Source organism: Calidris pugnax, unplaced genomic scaffold, assembly GCF_001431845.1.
Source record: "Calidris pugnax isolate Ruff unplaced genomic scaffold, ASM143184v1 scaffold9, whole genome shotgun sequence".
NCBI lineage: Eukaryota > Metazoa > Chordata > Aves > Charadriiformes > Scolopacidae > Calidris > Calidris pugnax.
Window position 1 is genome coordinate 1,591,169 of NW_015090778.1, and position 24,852 is coordinate 1,616,020.

General features: G+C 45.4%; 1 protein-coding gene across 1 annotated transcript in view; it reads right to left on the reverse strand.

Moving 5' to 3' along the window:
* ASPSCR1 (alveolar soft part sarcoma chromosome region, candidate 1) overlaps window positions 1-24,852 on the reverse strand; it is a 36,902-nt gene that overhangs the window by 6,428 nt on the left and 5,622 nt on the right. Inside the window, exons 3-10 of the mRNA XM_014951590.1 lie at window positions 21,009-21,066; window positions 20,046-20,119; window positions 18,805-19,243; window positions 13,480-13,619; window positions 10,553-10,634; window positions 9,615-9,681; window positions 8,741-8,803; window positions 8,403-8,455 (exon numbers count right to left, since the gene is read on the reverse strand). Coding sequence (XP_014807076.1) covers window positions 8,403-8,455; window positions 8,741-8,803; window positions 9,615-9,681; window positions 10,553-10,634; window positions 13,480-13,619; window positions 18,805-19,243; window positions 20,046-20,119; window positions 21,009-21,066 — 976 coding nt within the window. The remainder of the gene's footprint in view (window positions 1-8,402; window positions 8,456-8,740; window positions 8,804-9,614; window positions 9,682-10,552; window positions 10,635-13,479; window positions 13,620-18,804; window positions 19,244-20,045; window positions 20,120-21,008; window positions 21,067-24,852) is intronic.

Consider the following 24,852-nt stretch of genomic DNA (forward strand, 5'->3'; position numbering starts at 1 on the left):
TAGACAGCAGCTCACGAGTACAGAGAACGCAGCCTCCTTCCCATGGCTCCGTTTCCCTGCATCCCTATCCTCTCCTGGGGTTCAGCCAACAGAGCCCCCTCTTGCCAAAGTTCTTTTTCTTCAGTTTGGACTGCCTACTGGCTCACGGGTACAACCCTTTGTCAAGTGTCCTTTGTGCAGAGCTCTCAGGTATCACCCCAGTGCAGCACCCACAGACAGCAGCTACATCTCACCCATCACCCCAGGAATGCTCCAGCCAGTCACTGGCGGGACATAACACTGTCTGAGATTTTTTTTTGGTAACACAAAAGTATTTAAATCAGCACCAATTTCACATTTAAAAAAAAAGAAAAAAAAAGCCAGTGGAATGATCCCACTGGCCAAGGAATGTCTTGGCATAAAGATGAGAAGGCTTTAGTAGCTGCAGTCCAGGAAAACACACAAACCCAAAGATGGAGCCTTTAGTATTCTCTAACGCTGCTGAGAATGCGAGGATCAAACACTGGGCAGACCATTACCTGAAAACTCCATTCTCAAGTCAGCGGGTATTTCCTTACCCACAGTGGTTCTAGTGCAAATATCAACATCTCTAGAAGAACTCTGTAGTTCTTAACCTCGCTGCATAGGATTCTTATAAGAATATCCGTGAATCGAAACAGATTTAGAAACCTCTTGGAGTCACACTGAGCCCACCAGATTGACCAAAAGAATCACAGGCTGTTTGAAACAAATATTCAAAAAACTCCATTCAGTTAGATGTGAAGAATTACTACAATATGAATGAGTCAACAGCTAGTTACTATTCTCAAATATCCAGCATTTCTCTCCCTTGCTGCTTTGATTTCCAGCCAAAGATAGAATGCCATTCTGACTGGGAAAGTGGATGCTATTAATCTATCAAATTATAACGTTCAAATCACACTGCACAAGGCATATTTACAAGAAACAGTTTGATTATTATTTTTATTGCAACAGCACCTAGAAATCCAATTGAAAATACCGTCCCATTGTGCAATTATATATATGTAATGAGCAGTAACACACAATTTAAATAAAGATGTAAGAAAATATGATGCTTTGGGGTTTTTGGGGGGTTTGTTTGTGTAGTTTTTTTGGTACAGATGAAAAACTTAAACTTAAAGAGCTGAAATAACTTATTCAAGGTCACACGGATGGCAGTAGCAGAAATGAGAACTAAGTATGTAAGTCTCCAGAGTCCCATCCAAGGCCTTAATCACAGGACAGTTTTCTTGTGAAGGGATCAGAAAGTCACTGATGGGGCAAGAAGTGGAGGAAGCCAAGGTCCTGCTCACTGTCCTCCCCGTGGAAGGAGCATCATTGCAAACGACCAGCTCCTTGGATTTTAAAAAGATCTAAATAACACAGCTTCGTCAATTTACTTAGTTACAGCTGCAGAGGTTTAAATGAAGGCTTTCCATTTCTGAAATCCGAAGAGTAGCCTCTTACTCACAAAGCCACATCTACTCTGAAATGGTGCAGCCCAGTCGCTCCCGGTTTTGCCGGGACGGGCGAGCGCAGTTGCTCCGACCCCGCAGCGGTGAGCGCGGTCTGCGACAGCCGCACGCCGGGGCTGCTGCATCCCGCATTCCGTGACAAAAATACCCCCAACTGCCCCAACGCTCCCCTGCGAATCCAGCTGCGGCACACCAGAGAAACACTTCTGCTTTGTTCTGCTGCGTGTTTTAATAACTTTTTCTCTAGTGCACAGGGAAGATTTCAGGCAGAACCCTCCCCAAATAACGTCTCCCTGTCTCCTCCGTCACTGGGTATCTCCAGATACACACATTTCCAAAAAATCCCACAAAATGCACCCATTATCAGCAGGCAGTTACCCTGCTCGGGGACAGAGCGACGCTGTGGGAGCAGGCAGGGGCTGCCGTCCGCGGGGAGCTCGCTCGCAGCTGCCGGAGCGAAGCATTCTTTCCGTTACACGATCCGAGAAGATTAAGAGCGCCCAGGTCTGCTGCGAGTCTGATGTTCAAAGATGAAATAAGAAAACAAGCACTTCAAAGGAACACGCGCAGGGAAGGGAGAAACCCAAGCTACCAACATGAAATACTGCACAGTACACACACCCCAAACACATAAACTAGCTCTTTGGAAAATTCAACCGGAAAGCCGGTGGATCAAAAGCTTCTCCAGCAAGACTGCAAAGCATCGCCGAAACAGAAATAAACACCAGGGCCGTGGTGAAAGGGGCAAACTGACTAAGTGGTCCCTGTTTATAACCTGAGAACAAAGCTGCTCAATGTGGGCTGCCACTGCCAAAGAAGATGGATGTTCCGCAGCCAGTTTGGAGGAGGTCTAACCCAGCCAGAGCAGGGACCTTTAAAATTCATAAGGCAAAGATAAGATTTGAAAGCGCTATTTTGAGAAGGCTACTTCAGAAGGAATTCAGGTATAAAGAGCGTTCATTGAGCCCTTGAGCTGAGATCAGAAAGATCTGGCCTCTGAAAGTGACGGTGGGAGAGAGACCGCTTTTGGCAGAATTTCCACTCTAATCCCAGCCCTACAGGGAGGTCCCTCACCCCAAAAGAAGGGATGGGTCTCGGTCAGACCCGGCAGCGAGCAGGGACAGGCTCCACGAGGACGGGTAACGGACCTCGCAAAGCAATCAGGGGGAGACTGTACCAAAAATCTCATCAGATGAGAAAACCCTGACGCACAAGTAAAGGGCTAAGAATTCACCCAGGACGCTGAATGCCATCCTCTGGGCTGGATGAATTTCACTGTTAATTACAATTTTCTTTGCTAGCGAGTGGAATAACCGCAAGGCCTGCCACTGGAAATACCTCCGACGGACTGACTCTGATGAAGTAATTTTTTCTGGAATTGCATTCAGGCTCTTGCCAAAAGCCGAGAAGGCTTCACACTGCTCGATTCGGCGTCGGCTTCACTGAACACACACGCCAGACGTACTGCCCGAGCTGGCACTAACAAATAGGATATGGAAACAGAACCAAAGGCAAAGAAAGGAACAAACAGCTCCTCTGGATTTCTGCCCCACGGTACACGCCAGAGGAAACACTCGGTGCACTCTAAGATCTGATTAAAAGATCTAAATATTTATGTGGAAGCCTGTGGATTCCTTCAGCTCCTCTGAAGATGGATGATGGCCTCCTGCCCTCTTTGCTGCCTTGACTTTTCCAGTGGCTGCTATTCTTACCTTCTGCTAACTCTTTCCTAGTAGTAAATCAGCAAATCGATGATTTTTTTCCACTAACACACCCCAGATAAGCACTACACAAGTGCCTGTTTCTGGGAGGAGAAAGAAGGGAAGAAGCAACTCTGAAAAGCTCAGCGAGCCTAGAAAAACACAAACAAGCAACTAGAGCTATAAGGAACCCAAAGCCAAGTGCTACAAGAAAGAAGCCTGCAGTTGATCAGTTCTGGAGAGCAGAACATTATAAAACACTTCAAGGGACATGAGGATAAGGCAGCCAGCAAAAACAGCAATAACAAAAAAATCAAAGCAATGCCTTGAAGTCTTTATGGGTTCCAAAAACTCCACGTTGCTGCCAATCTGTGTGCTCACTGTACTGTAAATACACACATATTTTGGGAGAATTCACTTCAGACAGTTCTTTCAGCCCAAGTATCTTGGCAAATAAGTTGACAATATTTTTCTCTTTCCCCGGCTTTGCTTGCAGCGTAAAGGCTCTCCCTTCGTTGCAAGCGATGAGATCTAATGACTGTGGTTCCAATCTTATCAGCTTGGATGGGGCGAGAGGGTGGAGAGAGAGCAGAAGTGTTGATAATATGGTACTCCACCATCTGCAGTGACTGCTGTCATTGGCTTCAGCATGTATTTCAGTCATTTATAAATATCTGAATGCTCAAATGTGCTCAAGTTGCTGCCCCAGGCTCCATCCATTCTCACAGACAGCACCACAGCAGCCCACAGAGCAGAGGAAACCTACTGCTGATGTAAGAGCTGGGAAAGCCAGGTACAACTTATGGTCCACATCTGACATGGGACAAGCACCCCAACCAACCAATACCCCATCACACCACAGAAGCAGCAACTCTACCCCAGCAGAGGGTGAGTTGTGATGCCACCAGAAACCACACAGTCTCTGTGACGTGGCTCCTGAAGGGCTGGGGCTGGCAATGTCCCATGTCCAGAATAGCCCGTGCTTGGGCTCAAGCAGGTTCTGCCTCCGATGGCCTCAGCAAAGGACCTATGTTTCTAGAAAATAATTTCAAAGTTCATCAAGAGAATTCCCATATCCTCAGAGGGTGCTGCTACAATTCTTTATGTACCAAGGCATTTGTCAAAGTAAAGGAGAAAACAGAAGGCAATTAAGTAGCCTATGACTAAGCTGAAGGGAATAAATAATTGGATGCTTCTCTACCACAGCCCTACTTAAAAGTAGTAACAGTCCACTTAGGTTTAGACATGAGTGTGTCATGTATTTTAAGATGACACGAGACAACCCTGAAAACCAAGAATGGACTGTGCAGAATCTGTAAGACAACATCTATTCCTTTACTCTCTGGTTTTCTTAACTATTGCTCATTAGTTTAAAGTCCCATGTTTGGGGAACAAGAATCTAAGAAGTCCCTGAGAACAAAAGGAAAATAAAACACATTAAAAAAAGACAGAAAAGCACTTATGGAACGGAGTAATTAGACAAAATCTCATGTTTGAAAGTTAGGAATTCTCAGGCTCATACGATTTCAATTATAGCTCACAACTATCATTGAGTTAATTAGATTTCAGTGCAATCTTCCTTATGATTGCTTTTGCCTCTTCTGAGAGTCACTTTATTCCTGAAATGAATATACACACTACAGAGGTGTTCTACGAAGTACCTACAGTCTACCTCTATTTTGGTACGTTGTCTTCTGCTCCAGTAAGATGTGTGTGAAAAAGTGAACAGCTGATAATATGAAAGTTAGATGTTGAAAAAATCCTGAATGACTACATACAACATGGAAGTACCTGTTTTGGAAGACCTGTTTTGAATAGAAACATAGGCTTCCAGTCATATAAGAAACATCCCATTAAAATCAAGTGTCAGGTTGTGCACAGGCACCTTTGCAAGAGCAGGACACCAGGAGGACAGCATTCCAGCCAGCTGCTGCTAACACAAGTGAAAGCTGTGAATTTTGGGGGTTACGTGATACAACCTGACAACCTTAAAGAGCTGTACTACTGATAAAGACAGTATCCCTCCTCAACCTTGCACAGATCCTCCAAAAAAACCAAAGATACCACAAAAAAGCTTGAGATATTGCCTGTTCTGTTACTTTACCTGTGCTCCCCTTTCCCTACGTCCAGAAGAACCTCACACTCCCCAGCACTTCATTCACGTCTCCATCCCGGTACCAAAACACAGCGTGATTCCAGAAGAAGGTCTCACTCCGTGAAGATGCTGAGTACTGCCTTGGCATAAAAGCTCCTCTTCCCCAGCCCAAAAGCCACACATTTTACAAAATACCTTAACCATATGCCTTCTACCTTTACAGAGCAGTTCTGTCTTTTCATTTCTTTCCTTCTAGAATGGGAACGGAAGGGGAGCACTGACTAAAGGACAAAGTTTCCCTTCCACACACCACACGATGCCTGGAAGGGGCAAAGTCTTCACCCACCCCAGCCATGTAGAGCCCAGCCCCGTCTGGCACAGGAGCAGCCCCACGGCCAGCTCTGTGGCCAGGGTGGACACTGACCCCCACCAATATCCCCCCAGATGAAGATTTCACTGTTTGGAAGGTGACACTAGAGAGCGAGTCTCATCTCCAGCACCAGAGTCACCACCTCTCCTTCTCCTGCTCTGGGCTGTGTCACTTTTACAGAGCACCAAGGCATTTTTATCAAGCAGAGCAGCCCCATCACTAACAGCCAACCATAAAAAGGGCATCCAACAATAACACAGTTGCAGGGACACAAAATCCAGAGCGACTTCCGTGCCCGCTTCTCCCCGGAGAAGAAAGGCCCCTTCAGCCGCTGCCAAGCGCTCGGATCCACAGCGGAAGGGGAAGCCCGTCCCAGCAGAGACATGACAACACGGGGCCTTCACTGACCCAAGGCCAAAGTTAAAGGTGGAAACAGATTTACACTGGTAACGGGGGGAAAAGCTCCACCCAGAATCAGCCAACCTGAACTGGGACGAGGCACCATCCCAGCGAGTTCTGTGGTCTCTGACAAGCGGTACGGGTAACCAGAATGGTATGACAAGTTCTCGGCAGGAACTGTTCTTTCCTGTTTGATGCTTCATCCAAATAAAATGTTTATAAACACACGGAATCATTCCTGCCATAACAGACCATGACCTGAAAGGGCTGGAGGGCCCCAGGAAAGGGACACAGGCTGCGCGGCCGCTGGCACTAATCACGGCTCTTCCCATCTGCAGACCACTTTACATAATGCCATTTTACACCCAGCTGGCACCAAACCCCGAGGCTTTAATGCCCAGGCTGGTGTGCCCTTCCCCAGCACACCCTCCGGCAGCGCAGAGGCCACTGCTCCAAAACCTACAACTCTAGAGAGCAGAACCCAGCCCCGTGGGACACACGTTTCGTCCTGCTCCCTTCTCTTCACCCCGTTCCATCCTTCCGAGTTGTCTCAGCCCCTTCTCACCCTGAACACAGGAGAATTTTCTTTGCTCCTCAAACAAATCAATTCCCTTGCCATTTCTTGCCAATCCAATGACACGTGTCTCACCTCGTCAGCGTTGCCATCCCACTCATGGAGAAGGAAACACACAGCAGCCCAGGGGACAGATGTGAGAGGAACTGTGGTAGCAACCTCTCCAGCTGACCCTGCTGTAACCAGCAGCTACATAACCCCTGTCCAAATTACTGTTAAAGTTCCTTAAAAATGAAAAATGTCCACCTTAGGGCTTTCAGCAGAAATGTCTTGAGAAATAATAAAAACAAGTATGAAAAAAAAAAGGTGCTACAGGTCAGCTGGTTAGGAAGATTTTACAGTGTCCTTACTGTTCCACACACTCGTTTTTCATCACCTGTGTGTGTCACATCATCACTCGTACTGTACAAAAGAACACCCCACCTCACAAACAAGTTGCTTACACTTTGCAGCTCTTTTCACAGATGTGAAATGCTGCACAGGACGTCAGAAAGAAAGAAAGAAAATGTAACAAATTCCATTGAAATTATCAGCTGTTTTTTCCACAACTCTAAGGCTCATATTTTTTTTTTTATTTTTTTTTCCTGCCCACGATGACACTGTGTCCTGTCAACCACACTGCCATGGACATTGGAACAGAGGCCACGGCCCAGCACGGAGCAGGAGGGTGACAGAGGCAGAGCATCCCCGGGCTCTGAGGCTTGGTGGAGGCCAAGAGCTTCCACACAGCGATTCCTGAAGCACGGATCCAAAGAGGCTGCCATCCCCGGGAGGCTCAGGGTTCCTGAGGGAGCTAAACCTGTCACAGGCACAGTGACAATACAAGGAACTCCAACAACAACAAATCCACTCCCAGAACTTCAAATTTAAGCAGAGAATTCTTAACAGGGCATTAGGAAAGGGAGAGACTTCCCACTTTTCAACACAGAGATCCACACTTTGCTTCCCTGAACGTTCAATGGTCTAAAAGCGGCTGCACGTGTACCTTTTCCACACGGGCTGCTCAGGAAGCTGTGGAATTTGGAAAGCTCCATTGCAAACAACTTCAGAGGCATGCTACCTAACTCACGCTGCTCCCTGAAAGGTGCCTTTCTCTGTCCCTCTCCTTCAATGACAGCACATTTTAAACATGGTGGGTCTGGGGCAAAGTCCCTTGCAAAATCTCTCAATCAGTCTCATGAGCGATTGACACAGACAAAATTTTCTGACCAGAGACCTCACGACCACCTTATGCAAAAAATCTCTAGGAATCTGGACTGGGAAAAAAAAATAAATTTCAGCCTTTGAGAAAAGTTACACATTAAGAGTAGATATTCCTCAGGGTACAAGCTGGCTTAAAATAAATTCTCACATAGTGATTCTCAAAAAGGTCAGACTTTTGTCTACTATGGCCTCTAGCTACTGCTGTAGAAACTGAAAACAGTTACCTATCCAAATCCAGTGTCACATCTCCTCCTGCACTAGCCCAACTGCAGATACAGCTCACCTGCACTGGCTCAGCTCTCGCAGCAACACTTTGAGATGAAACACAGCTCTGAGCGCAGGGATGCAACGATGCGACCCCCCAGCCCTGCGACAATACGCCAGAGCATATTGTTGCACAAGGTGGACCTCTTCTGGTGAAGAGCTTGTGCTCCAAAACACCTGGTTTCATTCGTCTTGGCAAAGCAGAAGTCTACAGGCATCACAACATCACACAGCTTCTTTTAAAAGTAAGTAAAGCACATGGCGGGGTGAAGGGGAGCAGCAGGTGAGAGAGAATCACAGAGCACACGTGTTGAGTCCTTACCTCAAAGAGTGTCAAACTTTCATCGTTCAAGATGATTCTGGGAGGTGCAATAACTGAAGTTAAAAAACAAGTTACAAAACAGGACCACCCAGCAACCAAAAACAATAAATACAGCAGCTACGGGAGGGGTTACTGATCTTTAACGGAGTGACACATTTACTCTGCCCACAAAGGCTTCTCATGAGGCAGAAGCGGGATGTGGCTACGTGAGCAGGTCACACCTGCTCTGCACTCCTCCGAGGCCGTATTTAGGGAGGGAATTCCTCCCCAGGTCATACCTCCACGGCTAGGAGCAGGCATTGTAAAGTAAGGCCAAATATTACCAACAGCACACTCACACAAGTAAAAAGGCAAGTCTGCATCTGCAAGGTGGCTTCTTACAAAGTCTCTCAAAACGCCAACTGTGGGAAAAAAGGAGAGAAAGTTTTGCTGAACTACATTCGTTTGTTCAGATGCTGGGCAAAAACTCTAACTTGTACCAGCACAACTGCCCTCTACAGCGTCTGTAGAATGATTTTTCCTCAAAAGAGCACTGTTACTATTGCTAATATCTTGGAGAAAAAAGAAGAGGAAAAACCAAACCAAAACCACCCAAAAAACCCACCCCAAACCCCACACCACAAACCAGAAAACATTTAGACATACTGATCCCTTAGCAAAACCTAAGGATGCCAGTGAAGTTCTTCCTAGGAAATCCAACCGCAGCTGCAGGATTTCCAGAGACCAGCCAGGTGAGAGTCTGGTAACTAGTTATTTGTTCTTGTTCCATACCAAAGTATCAAAAGAATTGTGTGGGTAACTATCACTGCCAGCTGGGAATAAGAGGATCTCAATTAACAAGAGCTATTTGGTGTATGGTCTGACAGCCTTTTGTGAACGTACCATTTGGCCACAAACAACGGGATATCAAGTGGGACAGTTTCCTGAGTGAGCAGAAAGATTTTGCTATCAAGTAGCCTGACAGTCTCCATCAATACTGGAAATAAACTCCCCTTAACTAAGATAATTACCCCAGACCCTTTTCTCATCCAGTTTGGGAGTCCTATAAGGACAATGTTAACTCGCCACTGCTGCTTTTTCAGAGCAGTGTTGCTTCCTTGGACAGCACAAAGATCTGTCCAGAGCCATTCTGCCACTCTCTTTTGTCACACAACTCATCAGTAACGAGAGCTTAGCTGCAGCAACACAGACTCAAGTGGAGATTGCGCTTACCGGTTTCACTGGGATGGAAGAAGCCCTGTAGAACGTGACGATCCGGAAAACGGATTCTCAACACCACCTAAGTCAGAGGCAAAGCACATTAGGTCAATCGTTTATGGCTGTTCTGCAACACCTCTCCTTGGCTTAGAATTCGTGAGGAAGTTGGTACTTTTAAATGGGGAGATTTGAGATATTTACTCTATGGGGTAGCAGAGCACACTGGCTAACAATCCCTGTGCAGCTCCTCAGAGAACATGGGCTGTGTGGCTTCCAAATGCTTTAAGAGCCCTGATCTACAGAAACAGTGTGATGTACAGCGTAGCAGCCCTTACTCAGAGTGAAGGGGCTCCCTCTGCTTAGTGACACAGAGAAAGTCACCCATGGACAGGCACAGACAGTGTATCAGTGTCTTAATGTGCCCACAGCAGCACAAATCCTCCTGCCATTCATCTGAAGTAACTCATACTGTTCTATTTCCAGCATTGGTCAGAAAGAATTTAACTTTGGGAACTTAATCTGTTCTGTTTTGCAATAAATCACCAAAAACAAAAACTGCATTAGGATCGTATCTGCAGAGTAAGGTATCTCCAGTCTGTATCATCTTACCATTTAACTTGTAATGAGATACTATCAAAACATAAGAGTCTACGGAGGAGAGGCAGAGAGGAGAGCTCAGTTGTACCGACTGACGTGTGCTACGTAAGGGGCTTGAAACATCTGGACAAAATAAAGGGAGCTATATCGCCAGCCACTCAACCGTATCGTGACAGGCCAGCTGATTTCACATGGTACAACTGTTATGCAAGTCCCACAAACAATTAACAAGGACTGGAATTTGCCGAGTCTTCCTGTAAGTAGCTCAAGATCCTGTTGATCACAACGGATTCCCAAAGTTGCTCAACCTCCGAGTCTGGACTAGCCGGAGGGACTGGAAACAGAACAAAGGCTACCTTTGGGTAACGCTCCAACTTCTCCTTCAGCTGAGCCTCCCTCAAAGATTTTGTCATCAGTGGAGCTTCTTCCAGGCGCTTCCTAGATATGTGGGAAGAAGACAAGCTGTCACTTTTATAATTTTAAGATGTATTTTTATTTTATTAAGAAACCGAAATGTCCAAGCATGGCTGCTTAGAACTGTTCAACTGTTCCATATATCCCTCTCAGCATTTCACCCACTTCCTGTGGTTCCTACCCCAAAATCTTATACATGGAACTACCGAGCATCAGCAACAATAGCGTATAAAATTATTTTTCTTGTATAATTTTAAAAAGAAGTTCACCACAGCAGATGCCAGAAAAGATACTAAGAAGAGCAGTGGCATGTTTGCTTTGACTATTCAAGAAGAGAAGGACTTGTTAATCCAATAAAACAAATGACTAAAGCTGGACATTACTCCAGGGAGGAAGAAGAGCTACTGATGCTGGCGCAAGAAATTAATGGGTATTAATTAGCAACAGGGAAACAAAACAAAAAATAGAAGTTTCAGATCATTCAAGAACTGGCATTGTAGACTGGTGTTCTAAAGGAGTAGTGGGTGCAAAAAAAGTAGCGTACCTGTATTTAAGACAAAACAATAAATTCCAGAAAACAATTATATATTTTCTTGTCAGTAAAGAAACAAGCTTAAAGCCAACAGACCCCATGTCCAGTGTCAGTCCCTTTTCCTCGTTTGCACTTAATTCTCAATAACCATTTTACTGGGCTAGATTTTGGTGCAACATTTGATCATGCAACTCTCCACAACTCTTTGCAAGTTAATCTCTTGCACCTATGCAGTTTGAAGGACCTCTTTTTATTTTTAAGAGCCATCAAGGTGTCTCAGGAACAGCTGCTGAACAGAACAACCGCAGCATCACTTGGAGTAAGCTGTACCCAACTCTCAGCTGGGACACAGCGTTCCAAGATGCTCTGAAAGTGCCAACTCACAACCCGAAAAGTTGTTCACAAATGTGGAAGTAACCTGCTCCGTTCCTTCTTCACGCGCCAAGTGCTGATTCATACCAATTCTCAGCTCTTCTTGATGACAGAAATAAATTCTAATTGCATTTAAAACACTGCATTGTATGCAGCTAGCTTTTGTCCAGATTCACCAGCTGCGATCAGAAGCCAAATGGTATCGGTTTCATGTGTAACTTGCCTTTATTTTTATCCCTAGCTGTGGGGGGAAAAGGGACTACAAGCATCAGCAAATTTGGAAATTAGGTCTTTTTCTTGAGGGGGCTATTCCAGTAACCCCCAACCAAATGATCCTACATTTGTACCACTAAATACTCAAGACCCACAAGTGGCAGAGCAATTTTCAGGCCAATCTGTGTACTCATGTGGATTTCAGTGGCCTGTGGGGGGAAAAAAAAAATCAGCTCTAAGTAGAAAGTTCAACTCAGACTTGGTTACAGTGTAAAGTAAAGGCTATCCCACGGCCTCAGAGAATGCTTGTAGTGTTTAAAAGGAATGTTGAAACCAAATGTAGTCATGAAATTAATTTATTTAAGGAACATATAGTCAAAAAAATGCTGTTGCAACAGAGAGGTTAGTTTATCTTAATCTGAGTTTTTAGTTCTGAACTAAAGTACAGTAAAATCATGAATATTTGATAGCAAGCTACTCGAACAATGAGATGCATCGTTAGTCCAGCTTCCCATACTACTTCCTCCTCTTTGTGCGTATTCCAAATGTTCTTAAATATGTCTTGATTTGTGTTTAGGCTTGATTTTGCTTTACTTCCACTTGGGTCATGTCTCATAGCTGGTCTCTTCTGATGAGGTCCAATAAAAAGCTAATTCTGTTACTTAAAATACAAGCCCTTTCTTACTGATTGAAAATGCTACTATCTACTACTGAAGTCAGTGGGAGTTATTCTTATGAAGCTGGATCATCGCGTCCATCACAAGTTACAAATTCCATCCATTTAATTCCCAATAGTTAAAATGAATGAGATCAAAACCGACAGCAGAAGCTCACCACCGCTTGGGGCCTCTAGCAAATAAGAGCACATCTAATTACAAAGGCAGTGGCTTCTCTTTCAGAAGAAGAGAGGAGGAGGAAAAAAAAAAAAAAGAGAGGTCGGGTGTTAAGTGGCTTCGAATAACTCCCTGAAATGCAGAATATGGGAAGGAATCTTTCTCTTAATCCTTTCTCAGTGAGGGCCCATCCCTGATTAGCTTCAGGTTCTCAGATAAACTTATCACCACACGGGCATCACAGACACCTCATGACGGAATTTTCAACACCCACGTGAAACCATTCCCCCACTCACAAACGCTCAACCTACTCACAGAAAAACATGGGTTCTGTCACAGAGATATGACATAGCCCTCGAGCTCAAATGACACAAAGGGCAGAGACTTTCAGTACTGATCATTAATTACCAAATCACAGAATCATATGGGGTCGGAAGGGACCTCTGAAGATCATCTAGTCCAACCCGCTGCCAGAGCAGGTCCACCCAGAGCAGGTCCCACAAGAACTTCTCCAGGCGGGTTTGGAATGTCTCCAGAAATGGAGACTCCACCACCTCTCTGAGCAGCCTCTGCCAGGGCTCTGCCACCCTCACAGGAAGGAAGTTCCTCCTCATGTTTAAATGGAACTTCTTATGGTCAAGTTTGTGCCCATTTCCTCTTGTCCTGTCACTGGGCACCACTGAGAAAAGACTGGCCCTATCCTCTTGACACCCGCCCTTTAAGTATTTATAGGTGTTGATCAGATCCCCCCTCAGTCTTCTCCAGAATAAAAAGACCCAAGTCCCTCAGACCACCCAGTAACTTATCTACAACCCTTTCTCCAGCGATCAGAGCCAGCTGATGGTGGGTGGTGCATGGTGTCACTCTGCTCAACAGAAGGGGATGGAGCAGCCTCGGTCGCAGCAGAAAGGGAACTTGCCTCTCACTCTGCAGCTGCGCCAAACGCTTCCGTACATCATCCACCGTGACTTCAAAAAACTCATCAGGAAGCTCTTCTGGGCCAGCAGGAAGAGGTTCCAGTAGGTCTAGGTGACATACAAGTGGCTCTCGTTCTACAAGCTACAGAATAAAAATAAGCTTCAATTAGCCTTAACTGCATTGCTTTGCTTACGCTGGAAGGTTCCTGAAAAAAAGCAAAAGGACAGGATTTGCAAACTGAAACACAATCACTCGTGTGGAATTCAGCTCGCTAAGATCAGACTAACAATACAGAGGTTGTCAGTGTTGTCATTTTTTATAGCTGATAGACCCTGGGGCACAGTTTCTCCCAGCACACAGCAGGAACGGGGACTGTCAGGTGGGTCTCACCCCGGCAGTGACCGCTCTCTGGTTTTGCACTTAGAACTTAGCACTGAAATCAGCCCTCGTTGAGGGAAGCAGACAGACACGAGGGGAGCAATTCACTGTATGCACTGGCTGCAATACAAGTACTTAATACATTTATTGGCACCTTTCCCTACGCCCCAGCAGCTGAGGACAGGCTGTTCAAGGAGCCAAGAGACCCCCCATCACCTCCACAGCGGGGTTCAGGCAGCCCCCCCAGCTCTGCTCCCCAACACCCAAAGCCAGCATCACCACGGCAAACCTTCCAGCACAACCATGTCCTGGTCTTTAACTGTGGTTGCAGTTATTAAAAAACAAAACAAAACAAAAAAACCACAAAAAAACACACCAAACCCCAGAAAACAAAAACCACCACCAAAACCCCAAGCCCCTACCCTATGAGACAAACAGCATTCCCTGTCTCTGAAGGGAGAATGGCATTCCGTATCCCTCCCAGTTCAGAAAAGATGGATACTGGCTACCATCCCTCGCATCAAAAGCGGCAGCTGTGTCCCCAAGGTGAACATAAACCCCTGCCAGAGTCAAATACAGAGGAGGCAGTTACACCTATTGGCTCTTGAACAATTCAAACTTTTTAAATCACAGAAACGTTTAAACACACAAGGCCTGAGAGCAACCAGACCAGTGCACTGCGGGCTGCGGGAGATGCAGGGGAGGAAGCAGTCCACGAGAACAAAACCTGTGATAGTTAACACAGCGTTTCACCAGAGCCAGCTTCCAGCCATGCACAGCTTTATGAACAAACCCGATGCCACGTTTCTTCTCCCCTTATTCCCTCATACACTCTTTCCAATCCTCATTAATACCCGAACATCCTCCCTCCATCTGTTCCATCCGCGCTCCCTTCCCCCAGACGCAGGGCCCTTGGGAGCAGGAGTCTCCCTCAATTGTCAGAAGCGACAACACAAATTACAAGGCAACGTTCGCTCTGCTTGTGGGCACTAAAGGGTAATTTGAGAAATTAGAAGAGCTAGGTTGTGTGGGTGGGACCCTCGGCTACTTTTAGAAAGTTGAGCAGGGTCAGCTCTAACGAGCGGGTGAGGGAGCTGATTGCAGCTTTCCCGGGCGCGGGGGGGTGCCCAGGGCGGCGGGAGCGATCCCCAGACACCCAGGGAACCCGCCTCTGGAGTCTGAGCTTCTGGGACTCGATTCCAGGACTGCACGACAGGACACGATCCCAGACGGGGGTCACAAGGTGTCTGCTAAGCCCTGCCGAGCAACCTGAGACATCGCCATTTCGCCCGAGGATGCAGAGACTGCCACATCATAATGACATTGTAATAGCTCTTCTGCCGTGTACTTAACACCCCTGGAATCAACCATACATTTTGCCTCCCTATAGACACAAGGAACGCCCTTCAGAAAGAGATATCCAGTCCTGTTGCTCTACCAGTTCTCTCTTTCCCCCCAGCCCATCATCCTGTTCCTCTCCATCCATCACCATTTTCTCACTTGGGTGTTCCAATTAGGCATCTCTTCATACACCCTTATTTTAATGTGTCACCAACCATCCTAAAGCGCAGAATCTGAAAACCACCTTTCCAGGGCAATTCACAAAGAGGAGGGTACTGGGTACACCAGCTTGCTTCCTAGTCCACCTCACACCTCTTGTTTCCTGTGGCCATGACACACGGTAACCACCTCCTGTGACAATAAATGGCAGTTTCTACCTTCCATGGCCTAACTCTGGAAGAAAGAAAGCTGTGCGTTTTGCTGTCATATTTCCATCAGCAACACCTTTCAGGAGCCAAAGATGCCGCGTTACGGTTTGTCACCTTCGTTCTTCGAAGTCCCTACGCGTGCTACTAAAGCTGAGGTGTCAGGCACTTACCACCAGTGCCTGAAGCCACCTACTCACATCTGTTCCAGCTACTGGGCCACCTACATAACCGCAGTCTGTGCCATAAAGCCAGGAAGAACATGGTTCACTCTACGGTCACCTCCTGGACCTAAGCAGGCAGGTAAGATGAGGAACACTTATTTCATGGTAAGTGAGGCAGTGGGTATTGTGCTTTCCCCAGCAGCGAGCTCTCCCTGGAGACCCACCTCCTTCCTACCACCTTAGGGAGCTCTAATCTCATGGGGAATCTGGTGTAAAGTTACCTTCTAATAATTAATGTTCTGACATCAAAGTCAGCGTGCAGCTGTCTGTAAACCATCTTTAGCCCAAGAAACGAAGGGACGCCGGCACAGATTTTATCCAGCCTCTCTCTTCAGCTTCAAAAACCACACACAGACAAAGCATTAATGGGAAGATTCTTTTACAAAAATGGACCTTTGATGTTTAAAAATAATTTGTTTTGTTTTGGGTTTTTTCCTCAGGACTGAAAAGGGACAAAAAGCAGATGCCATGTGGCTCGCCCCGCTCGGCTGTTGCTGCTGAGAGCAAGGAGAGTGGAGGATGGCAGGAGTGGAGGAGGGAACAAAATGTAATCAATCAGCAGCAAAAGCACCAGAGATCAAAGGGCTTGAAAGCAGCAGTCAAAATCACATGCTGTTTAACACAAGGGCAGAACCCCCCCCACAGCATCTGCAGCTGCTTCCAAAGCTGCTCTCCGGCTGGGGGGGGGGAAGCTGGCTCCAGAAGAGCCGCCGAGTGGCTGGAACTGGATGGCAATTCTGAGAGACGCCGGATGGCGAGTCCTTGGGCCACCACAGCTCAGCTCCGGGGCCCAACAGCACAACTTCACGTTAAGCTGTGGCCAGTAAAATGATAAAAGGAGTTCTGTCGCTGCAGCCAGCATACAGAGAAGTGCAGACACAGGACTGGTGGAATCCCACCACAAACCCTTGCACTTCTGCCTTCCTTCCTCTTCAGACATGATGGAAACTCTTCCTTTCCAAAGCCCTCCCAGGTGAGCACGGCTGAAGGAAGCAGCACGAGACTGGGCAACCTCCCAGCTACTGTCCTGTGCTCCACACTCAGGGTCTGTTCCAAAAGGTTAAATAACACTGATTAGATGGACCCAAACGTGTCTATAATATACCGAAATAATCGCCACTGGGTTGGCAAGGCCTCTTTCTGTTATGTTTGTAAGGGCTACTGCTCCTTCCAGGGCCTGGCTCCTGCTCCTAAGCACTTCAGAAACTTGGTAAGAACGGACTGCAACCACAAAGAAGTCAACCAAGGTAGAAGCTCTACATCACTGTGGGAGCATACAGAGTCCTGCTAAATTCCTCCTGGATGGAGCTCCCTTTGAACCTCATTATGCACCTTTCTCGCTGCTTATGGCTTTCCGTTGTTTAATCTCATGGCTGGATCACAACCATGGGATTAAACACAAAACTCCAACTCTTGAAGAGTTTAAGAGTGGGAAACAACGAAGGGGATCTCTGACCACTAAAGCCAGCCCCAGCGATGATGGTGAAGGGACAAGGGAAAGAGCTGGTCACAGAGCATCCAGGATGTTTGAAACATCCAACGCACAATAATGTGAAGTTATGAACTTCATGCCTCCTGTACTTCATTTTACACTACTTGCCAGATGCATCCAACCTTGCTGAAGGCATTCCATCCCACACTGCTGCCCTACAGAGAAAAAACTCAACATCATTCAAAGGCCATCCTGTGGTGGCATCACAGCACTCCCAGGCCATCTGTTCTGGGCTCTCTACATGGGCTAAAGGATTTTTAATTTTAACCAATACAGTTTTAGTTCAGAGACACCAATGATAATAGATGTGCAATCTGTCTTTCTGGAAAAAGGGTTAGAGAGAGGTAGACTTTATTTAAGAAGCAGGATATTTAAGAGCAAGATTTTAATTTATTTAAGAGCAAGACAGAAAAGATTTTTAAATGCAAGCAGAAATAAAGAAGGAAAAGGATAAGGATAGAGCATTTCTGCTTCACCTGCAACACTAAGAAAATTAAGGCTCACAGAAGGGATGGGACTAGAGTGAAAGGAAGAGAAGAGGTCCAGACCTATTTTTCTCCAACATCAAACTCTTGGCAAGCAAGAGGCAACTGTAGTTGAAAAATTCCTTTTCTAAATCTGTACCCCTTACATTCTACCATACGTGTCACCAAAAGAGCTAAACTGTAAGTCAGAGTGAGCACAGGCAGAAGGAACTCCGAGGAAGCAGATGTTACCACCCACCAGCATGAGATACTGCTTTTACAATAGCTTTACTGTGGAGTTCCACATCCCACAGAACGGCTCAGACAAGAAATAGGGGCACACCTTACAACCCAAGCGTTAGAAACTCTGACCACCTTCTCAGGTCTTGGAAGTCACAGAATCAAGTCACAACAAACCTATTAGGCCGCTTCTGCTCCTAGGACAATCCTACAGCAAGCCAGAAGTTATCCCTTTCCAGATGTAAAACACTACCAAGCTTACACCTCCTGCATGACCTGGGAGATCAGTCAGTCATGACAAGCAGTAACCACTTTCAGAGGATTATAAAGCACAAGTCTGACCAAACTCTGCTCATCTTCAGCAAAATACACAGCAGAGAGCAATTTTGAAGAGAAGGAAAAGTACCCAGGGCTCAGGTGACAAACTGGGCATTGGTTAATGAAATCTGCATGGAATTTGAGGCACAGGGATTGAGGGTCTTCTGGGACTGCGCTTTTCAAGCAGTTGTTTTGCCTCCATTACAACCCTTCATTAAAGGTACCTCATGGTTCAAACCTCTGCTTTCCTCTGGACAGGAAATTCTTAAATTCCCATCCTTCATGTTTCCTATAGCAAACTGTCCACAATGCAATACTTCCTTACTGAACTCTTGGCAGACCTGTATGTCACCAAGGTACCTAACCCTGTATTACGGGGGAAAAGTCTTAAATATGGAAAAACTACTACAGGGAAAAAGTCTTAAATATCTTTTTCCTCATAGGAGCTCAGCCACGGGCAAGGCAGCATAAAAATAGCCCCCACTGAAAACAATTTTTCCTTACCTGTGCTTGCTCCTTCTGCAGTTCTTGGCTGTTCTTAGACTTCTTTGGCTTAGAAGGGCCTCCAGGGCTGGAAAAAGTTGTTGGCAGCTTTGAAGATGGCGTATCTAACCCAAGAGATGGTGCAGCTACAGAAGAGTCCCCCAGACGCTGTCCATCTCCAGAAAAAGGGACAAAAGGGGTAGACTCGGGCTCAGAGGAAGGCCACGGCTCCTCCAGGCTGGCAGGAGATTCTCTAATCGAGTCTTGCTTGTCTGTGCAGCTGTTTAAAGACATGGCCACATCCTCGTGGTCCAAGTCCTTTGGGAATGTGTTTGCTTGAGGTAGGGGCACATCCACTGCTCCTTCCACAGAGCCTGGCCCCACTGTCAGCTCATTACCCTGCACCGTGGCACCCACAGCTTCCTCCTGGCCAGATGAGCTGCATTTCTTCATGACAACTCTTAAAGAAGACACCAAAAGGAATAAAATCAAAATCATTTATCCTAACTGCACTGCCCTCCCCATTCTCAACGTGACCATGACACAACAGCTAGACTCAAATATACCCCTAATTTAATGATCTGTTTCTTCCAGACACTCACAAAGAACAAGCTCCAGTTGCTCTGAAGTTAGGGGTAGGGGGTTGAGAGTTTGTGCAAGAAAAAAAAAAAAAAAACAAAAAACAAAACAGAACAGAACAGGAACTACCCACTCCACAGGAAGAAAACTGCCTTCCAGGAAAAAACAGCAGTCAGTTGTAAAGCACAGCTTCTAATCACTCCTGCTCTCTGAACATACTGCAAAGAGCTGGCCAGAAGATCACAGAAAGGCTGTCCTTGTCCCCCACCTCACCCTCCCAAACAGTCAGCAGGAGGCACTGCAGGGATTGGGAGTTTAATGCCTGAAAGCCAAAGCAGGGAAGAATGAAGTGGTAGATGATTGTCTTCTCAGAGAGACAGAATTCTAACTTTGAATTGTCTGTTTCACTCACAGGGGGGAAAAAGGAAAAAAAAAAGAAGCAAACAAGCCCCTTTAATCTGCACATGACTGGTCAGTGCCAGCATCTGCAGCTGTGGGAAGCACATCTGGGCAGCAGTTTCAGATAAACAGGCAAATGCAATAATTACTGAATGCCGCGATGTTTGTCTTTTTGAACTTTTTTCATGGTTTTTTGGTGGGGTTTTTTTGGTATTTGAAACAAAACAAATTCACCACCAGAGTAGAAAGGAAAAATAAAGAACTCAAACTTTGCTCTTCCCAACCTGATGATGGCACTGCCTCCAGTCAAGCCAAGTGACTTCAGTGTTGTCTTCTCTAGGGCATCTTTTCCTGATACCTGCAACAAAACCAGAGGAAAGTAATTATGGAAACTGCCTATGGGAGAGCATTTAAAGTGCCCTTTGTAGAAAGAAGCCTGTATCAAAGCAAACACCACACAGCACCAGAAGCAGCTCAAAACACACTCTTTCTACAGTTGGAAATGAGACCTCAGTCCATGGGTATACCTGCACCGCTTTACCAAATCCACTGCTTATTAAATTAACTCAAGGGGAGATGACCTACATCTACATTTCCGTCCCACACATTCATCCAAATCAGATCCAACCTCAGCAAAGCACTATTTTTATGTCAGAAGTTAAACCACAACATCACAGAATGATATGGGGTTGGAAGAGACCTCTGGAGATTATCTAGTCCAACCCCCCTAAATCACAGGCAACATCTCTGAGCTGAAAGACAGACGATTGCATTACATACACCTCCCATCTGCTTGTAATGACCTGTTCCAGAATAAAGATGATCTGTCCACAGAGGTCAGTGGGAAGTGAAGGGGACAGCTAGGGAGAGCAAATTCCATAATACGCACATACAAAATATTAAACAAAACATTAATAGCAAAAGATCAAAACACAGAGAAAAGCAAATATTTATTAAAATGAAACCACTGTTTTGACTCGAGCTTTAAAAGAAGTTGGAAAGAAAAACACAAACAGGTCACTGAGCTCATTTTATGGGCTCAGAGGTCTAAACGGCCCAGGGTTACGTTCCAAGAGAGCTTTTTTCCATACAGACACGTCATGCTTTGAAAAGACCAACATTTTTCTACTTCCCCTCTCAAGAACGTTCAAAAGAAACACTTTCCAGGTTGGAAAGCAGAACTGAGTTTTTCTTCTTTTTTAGGGACAGAAGGACAAGAGACAGTTAAGAAGACTTTGCTGACCTACCTCATCTCGCATGTAAATACAGACTGGAGAGGATTCACCCTGCTGCTCCATAAACTCCCTGCAACAAAAAGCAAAATACTGCAGCATCTGGTTTTGCAGTGGGTAGACTGTTCTACAATATAGAGCAATAGTAAGAAGCGAAATGAGCCAGCAACACTCTCCTCCACCTTCCTCCACAACAACCATTACACAGTTCACAGAGTCAGGATTAGACACTAGGGAAAGACCCTGCTCCAATGCATTCACTGTTCCTTAAACACAGCTCTGAAAGTTTAAAAACAAAGGAGGAATAATTACAGCTAATTCTCAAATTAGTTGATCTTGCCACATAAATCTGAGCACATCATTCTTCATGTGCCCCAGTACCTGATCTGGAACACGACTTAATAACACTTGCTGGTTTTACTCCCTTATCTAAATTAAACAGTTTATTACAGTTTAGACTGTACTTTTCTTGGGGACAGGTCAGTTTCTTTCCATGTAAGCACAGAAATAAACAGAATGAAATGCTGCTCTAAAGCAAATAATCTGAGGACAAAGAATTTGTCCTTCTTTGTGACAGATTAAAAAATAAAAAAAAAAAAAAAAAAAAAAAAAAGAAACAGCAGAAACTTTCAGATTCTGGAGACCAGGGACAAAACAAAGCCAAAGGAAAGGCTGCCACATTTAAGCATTTCAGTGAGGCAGGACACATATTAGCGGTGATGCCAACTGCCAACCCACTATCTGCACAGGAAGACATAGTGAAGGACTCCTAGCACAGAGAAGGGGAAAAAACAGTAAGATGCTACTCTTAAGATGCTTCTCTTCCCATTTCCCTCTAGATAAGCAATTCTGAGGTTTATTATTCACTTGATCAAGCACAGAAAATGGACAAGGGAAAAACAATCACTACTTGTCCCAGGAAGTCTCAGTTCTCATCCATCCAAGACCATGCATTTTCCAAAGAGAGCACATGTGGAAAACCCTACAACAGCGTGCTCTTAATGGAAAAAACAAACAACAACAAAAAAGACTAACCTCAGATGTCTGTAGAAAAATAAAAAGCCTTAAAGAATCAACCAGTACATTTCACTGAAGCACTGAAATCAGTGAGAGAACTGGATTCAACAGCAGAAGAAAATCTTTCACCTTGGTCTCCCCTTCAGCAGTCAACATGAAACTCAAACTGAGATCAGCTGAGAATGTGGCAAAACATGAAATTAAGAAGAATGGTTTGCTTCCTTCCCAAGCACATTAATGGCAAAAAGTGACCAGGAGAACACTATCTGTGCTGAGACAACTGGCTGAATTCTCACAAGCGTTGTTTTCCAAAGTTTTAGATTCAAAAGTTTCAGCCTAACTTAGCAGGGGAAACTAGAAAAAAAAATGTGAGAAAGTTGCCCCAGGATATCCACCATGGACACAATGAGAGCTGACGAGATTTATCCTCCTCCATAACACTCCAGTAGCTCATCAGTTTTGTCCCAAGCCCTCTGTCATTTCAGTTGCACCAGGACATCCCTTGGTAGGAGCTGGTACGTACCATCTGCACTGCAACAGCTGCTTTATCCTCAAAGAAAAACAGCTGAAATTCCTCCTCACGGTAAACTCCCTTGATCTTAGTGCTCTCCACAGTCCAGTCTCTGGGGGAGGAAAATGGCTTTCCCCAGTGCCTCACCCCACCAGGAAACAATCACCATCACCTTGGGTGACTTGAAAAGAAACCACCTCTCTGCAAATCAGCTAATGAAACCCACCTGAGTGCCCGTAAAGCAAGGCAGCCCTGCTCCTCTCCAGAGGCCCCTGAGACAGAGGCAGAAGGCAGTCCCTGAAGTCAGCCTCCAATCAGGATCAGCTGTATCCCTACAGGAATCCTCCATAAAAGTGGACAAAAGCTGAAGGACTGCTGAGACATGGAGGGAGCAGTACAGGATCCCAGCAAAGGCAGACAAAACAGCCCAGAGGAATAAAAGCTTGAAGCTCAAGTTGCCTGTTTATCAGGAAAGGTGAATGATGGCCATTTCTGAGAGAAGCCAAGGCACAATGGAACACGCGTCCTCACCACACGGACCCGCAAGAGAGCAAAACAGTTTGACTTACACACTCTAGTACAATTCACATTTCCACAACTGCTTTCCACCTCAATCCAAGCAACTCTTGGGTTAAAGAGCCTTCTAAAAATGTATGGAAAATATCTGAACTTAATGAGCGATACCACAAAAGGAGCAAAGAGTCATAGCCATTGTCAAAATTGTCTTCAGTTGTCCGGACTGCAAGCCCTTCTATGTAAAACAGCCTACAAAGCTGCGGAAGCTGCCAGCCAGGCAAGAGCAGGAGACAGAAAACCAACAGCTCTCCCAGGCCTAATGCTAAAAGGGCACACAAAGCTTGTGCCCTCAACCATCTCTGCAGAACAGACTCAAAGGAAAGATCCCCCAGAGACTTATTTTTGTATAACTCTTGGAAGCCGGCAGGCTCCTCCTCCAGCTGCTGTTAATCCATGACATGCATTCACTGAGGCAAGCACACACATCAAACACACTGTCATTTCTTTGATGTGCTGTTCTTCAGAAGGGGAACGGCAAGCAGATTAGATTCCTTCATGTAGTGATCTGACAGGGCCTGTAAACATCTTGTGCAAGGGCTGCCGCACGCTGAGAGGAGGAGCAGCCTCACAATAGCTTCCAGACCTTCTTCAGACCCAATTAGCCAAGATGGACGCTGGAAACCCGGGGGAAATTCCAGTGGATTTAGAATACTTCCCCTCACGCACTTAGAGCAGCTGAGCATTCCAGGAAAACATCTCCAGTTGGAAAGTCAAAGGAAGGACTCAGCAAAAGTCAACAACTAGCTGACTACTTAGTCAACGCACAGTGAAAAGCAGCGCAGCCCACGAGATCTATATGGATGGCTGTAGATCCAGCTTGTTCTGCAACTGCCACACGCAGCATCTTCGCCCCTTGTTGAACTTAATCAAGAGTTTGCAAAGTCCATCCAAACATCTGAGCACAGCTTCCAGCGGGCAGAACAGCTGTGTCTTATGAACTGAAGTTAACAATGCTTAGACACTGCGGCACTTAGAATCTTAAAAAGAGCAGCGTGTACATTAACTATTAGTATTGCAATAACCTGTAACAAATAAAAGCACTCCGAAAGAGCACAAGTATACAAAAAGCTCAAAATTTAAACCAAAGAAATAACCAACTCCAGTTGCACAATTCAACTGTGCAAGCCCGACTTAACGAGGTAACGTCAGCCAGTTCAGCCCCAGAACCACGCTCCTCGGGCTATTTCAACTACAGCATAGAACCAGCAACTTTAAAACTTTAGTTAAAGTAATTTATGCCAGTACACATTAGTCTAGTACTAACACATACCCATAACCAGTCAGTTACTACGGCTCAGCTACCAGGTGACAATTCAGCATTTTGCATCCTGTAACTGTACCCTAAAGTGTTGAGCTTGAGCTACAGCACCACCATCCTTATTACTGTCTCTTCAGATACGTATTTAATTGGTAAATTAAAATTTGAAATCAATTTGAAAAAATGGTAAATTAAAATCTGGAATTAACAAAAATAGCTCAAATTTGCACAATACCATAGCACAGCACCTGTACAGATGAGCAAGAGATTCAAATGCAAGCGAGCAACTAGCAGGTGGTGAGAAATGTAAGAGAAAGAACCAGCTAAAAATACAGGATATGGAAAAAAAAATATCAAGAGAAAGGTAAAGCCAACTACAACAGAAAAAAATGAAATTTGGAAATTCTGTTCAGAACAGAATGGTTGTCACAGCTTCAAGGCTTCATCTTCCAAGCCATGACAAAATGAAAATAATTGTCTTTACAGAAAAGTTTATT